General features: G+C 54.2%; 1 protein-coding gene across 1 annotated transcript; it reads left to right on the top strand.

Moving 5' to 3' along the window:
* Positions 1 to 631: 631 nt before the first annotated feature.
* Positions 632 to 1,865, top strand: LOC119362001 (probable long-chain-alcohol O-fatty-acyltransferase 5). Its single transcript, XM_037627177.1, has one exon. It carries the CDS (start codon positions 694 to 696, stop codon positions 1,753 to 1,755), a length of 1,062 nt encoding a protein of 353 aa, XP_037483074.1. The 5' UTR covers positions 632 to 693; the 3' UTR covers positions 1,756 to 1,865.
* Positions 1,866 to 4,139: the final 2,274 nt, after the last annotated feature.

The following is a 4,139-nucleotide window of genomic DNA, read 5'->3' as shown; positions in this document are numbered from 1 at the left end:
TTGATTCCGGCCAAATCTCGCCGCCGCCCTCCGCTTGCCGCAGACGAGCCCGCCACTGGCCACCGGCGCAGCAGCAGTAGCTAGCTAGCTAGCGCGAGCGAGACGCGAGCAGGAGCTCGGTCGCGTCCGATCATGGTGCGCGCCAACGGCGGCAGCGGGAGGAGCCTCTGGCGATGTTGCCGCAACAAGAGCTCGGCCGGCACGAACACAACCTGTGAATTGTAAGACCCAATTGTAATTTATATTACGTTTGTAGGGGGATTATGTAATTTTGCTGGGAGCACAATTTTTTTTATAGGATCTCTTATGGCGAAACAAAAACCGTACCGTAAAAGCATTTAAAATTGTTTTGAAGTATCCTGTAAACGAATTTTGCGGGAAGAGGTATAGGTGATGTGCCGGAGATGCTCTAAACCAAACAATTCTCGCGTCGACGCATTTTTCAATGGAATCTTTGTAGCTCTTGCGCTAACTTTAAAACAATTTGATTAGAACAGTTTGATCGCGAGAGACTAACCTATCAGCACATAGTGCTTTTAATCCATAGTACTTTTGTCACCATCACACTTCCTTTGATGAACAGCTCAGTGTCAAAGGACGAATTTAATACTAGGAGTATATCACTGTCGACCGTGGGGCGACGATACGTAAGCACAGTGGCAACACCGGACTCTTCAGTTCGCGCACTCTACCATGCCGTGGCGCCGGCAGGTCGCGAGCGCGCTGGCCATGGAGCTCCTGCGGGACAGCATCCCCGCGGTGTCCCTGGCCGCCGCGGCCGCCGCGCTGTACGCGCGCGCGGCGTCGTCGCTCCTCCGGCCCGGCCTCCCGCGCCTCGCCGCGCTGCTCCCGGTGCTCGCGCTCCTCGCCGCCGCGCCGCTGGCCTTCGCCTCCTCCGCCATCGTCCGGGGCGTCGCCGCCTTCTTCCTCGCCTGGCTCGGCGCCTTCAAGGTCGCCCTCCTCGCCGCCGGCCGCGGCCCGCTCGACCCCGCCCTCCCCGTGCTCCCGTTCCTCATCACCGCCCTGCTCCCCGTCAAGCTCCGCCGCGGCGGCTCCGGCGGAGCGTCCGCGTCCGATGCCAAGGCGGCGCCCTCGCTCGCCTCCTGCGCGGTCAAGGCCGCCGTCATGGCCGCCCTCGTGGGCCTCTACCGGCTCAACGCCCGGCTGCACATCTACGCGCGCCTGGCGCTGTACGGCGCCCACACCTACTGCTTCCTGGACCTGCTCCTCCCCTGCGTCGCCGCCGCCGCGGGCGCGCTCGGCATGGAGACGGAGCCGCAGTTCGACCGGCCCTACCTGGCCTCCTCGCTGCGGGACTTCTGGGGCCGGCGGTGGAACCTCATGGTGTCGGCCGTCCTCCGGCCGGCGGTGTACGACCCCGTGCGCGCCCGCGCGGGGCCCGCCGCGGGCGTGCTGGCCGCGTTCGCGGCGTCCGGGGCGATGCACGAGGCCATGGTGTGCTACCTCAGCCTGCGGTGGCCGCCCGGTGGCGGGATGGCCGCCTTCTTCGCCCTCCACGGCGCCTGCTGCGTCGCCGAGGGGTGGTGCGCGCGGCGGTGGGGGGACAGGAGGCCGCCGCCGCGGGCCGTGGCGACGGTGGCTGTGGGGCTGTTCGTGGCGGGCACCTCGTTCTGGCTCTTCTTCCCGGCGCTGCTCAAGGACGGCGTCGAGGAGAGGTTCCTGGAGGAGTGGGCGGCCGTGGCGGCCTTCTTCCTCGACGCCGGCGGGAAGATGAATTCCATTGTTGTACGGTGAACGGAGTAGGTAGCAATGGTAATTGCTTCCATGAAAGCAGTCAAATCATCCATCACCAAGTGAACTTCTCTGATGGTTCAGTGAAAACGAAAAGCGCCGTTGACAGTTGAGAGATACCAGTTAGAAGTTGGATGAATCAGCTTGAATTTTTTTGATGTGCTAAAAAGGCGAATATCAGTTGAATAGTAGGCTAAGAAACTGGTAACAGAAATTTTTCGATAAAGGGTGATTTTATTATTTCAAAATGCAGCATCAAGCAAATACATAGCACTATGAGTAACACCCGGCCTCTGTATAATTAGGATGCACACGGCCCAATACTGCTAAGAAACTGATAACAGACATTCGGAATGCAAAAGCTCAACTAAATATTTGTCTTTGTTTTCTCCATTGATAGAAGAAGAAAGAGCGAGTGCATGATACACCACATGACACGAATGTAAGAAGACGTGACATGATGCCCATAGCAAGAGACGTGGGATGCTCGGCCCAAAACAAAGGAATACAACACGGCAAAACTCGCTTAGCCCTAAGAGACAGCCCAAACCATGTCTTTGGTTTTTGCATAAATCTCTCTGGCAGGTTTTGCATTCAGAAACACAACAGCCACCATGGACAGAAGCACATCAGTTGTTGACAAGTGACAAGAGAGGAAGTAAAGCCGAAGCAGAGGAAGAAAGACTTTAATCAAGAATTCACAAAGGGCCATGTAGCATGGAGCCCAATCTTGCAGCTTAGCATCAGCAAATACCCTCAAAATCATCAGCTACCGAAATAATTCTACCGTTACAAACATTACGAGACTTTCAGCAGTGCTAAAGGAAGTTGAGTACAGAAATATATAGTGCCAAAGGAAGGGCTGGCTATGTAGAACCAAAATTTCAACTGCACACAGGGACACCACCATTCTGCACCTTGAGCTTACAGAAAAGCAGCAAAAACATCCATCCACCCCCTGATGATCCCAGCCACCATTCAGAGTTTTTTCAGGTGAATTTTACTTACTTAAGTTTGACAAAACTCTTCACTGTTAAGAAAAGAGATTAAACCTCAGTCCACCCTGCTGTGTAAGAAGATAAACTTGCTCCACGTCACTTCATGATACTTGTTGCAAGAGAAAACAAGCTTTCAAAAATCCCAACAGTTTCACAACCTTGCCACGAAAACTAAGTAGCATTCTGACCCCAAGAGGCAATCTCTTCTCAACTTTATTTTCAACAGGATCGAATTACTCGCCTTCTTGAAGCAGAATAAATCAGAGTGCTCTTACTGAGACATGCATCTTCTCAAAAGCAACAAAAGGAAGCAACCTATACTCCCTCCGTTCCGAATTACTTGTCTTGGATTTGTCTAGATACGGATGTATCTTGGATTTGTCCGAATTACTCCGTCGACACCTTCCTCCGGCTGGTGGCCCGGCTCGCCGGCAGGACGGCGCACACCGCAACCCCGGCGCCCCACTGAGTTCGTCCTCGGCTACAGACTTGCAAGGCGAGCTCCATCTCCGCCTCAGCCTCCGGTTGCTTATGCCTAGGAGTACTCCAATGGCCGTTTTTTTGGCCCATGTACGGCGCCGAGGGGTGGTGCACGCGGCGGTGGGCGGCGAGGCCGCCATGCGCCGTGGCGACGGCGGTGGTGGGGCTATTCGTGGCGGCCGGGCACCTCGTTCCGGCTCTTCTTCCCGGCGCTGCTCAAGGACGGCGTGGAGGAGAGGTTCCTGAAGGAGTGGGCTGCCGTGGCGGCCTTCTTCCAGGACGCCGGCGGGAAGATGAATTCCATTGTCCTACGGTCAACGGAGTACCTAGTACTAGCAGTTGCTTGATTGATGTAGTAAGCATAATAATTTCTACTCCCGCGTTCCTAAATATAAGTCTATGTAGAGTTTTCACTATGAACCACATACGGATGTATATAGATGCATTTTAAGGGTAAATTCATTCATTTTGCTTCGTATATAGTCCATCTTGTGGAATCTCTACAAAGACTTATATTTAGGAAGGGAGGGAGTACCTTTTGGTCACCTGTTTTTGATGTATTGCTTTGGTAGAGGATCACCCATTACTGAAGGAAGAGGATCAGAGAGCAACTGCAAGTGGATACACGCCGCCTTGCACTTTGGAAGCTAGCTCATCTCACATACACTACTGCTTGAATCGCTCGAGAAACAAAGAGGAGCTCAGCTCCTTTTATAGTAGTGGTAACAGAGACTTATCAGGCCATGGGATGTCATCATGGCTGACGACATGTCTCTGGATGACATCACTGCTGACATCGCTTCCTAGGATGACCTCATCGCTGACCTCATTCATGTTGACAGGGTTGAATGCCGAGGCTACCCCTCAAGGTTGGGAGATCCCTGAAACCTGCCATGTGTACATGCCTTA

Source organism: Triticum dicoccoides, chromosome 2B (genome assembly GCF_002162155.2).
Source record: "Triticum dicoccoides isolate Atlit2015 ecotype Zavitan chromosome 2B, WEW_v2.0, whole genome shotgun sequence".
Taxonomy (NCBI): Eukaryota; Viridiplantae; Streptophyta; class Magnoliopsida; order Poales; family Poaceae; genus Triticum; species Triticum dicoccoides.
Note: the sequence above shows the minus strand (reverse complement) of the source record. Positions and strands in the feature narration are given on the sequence as shown.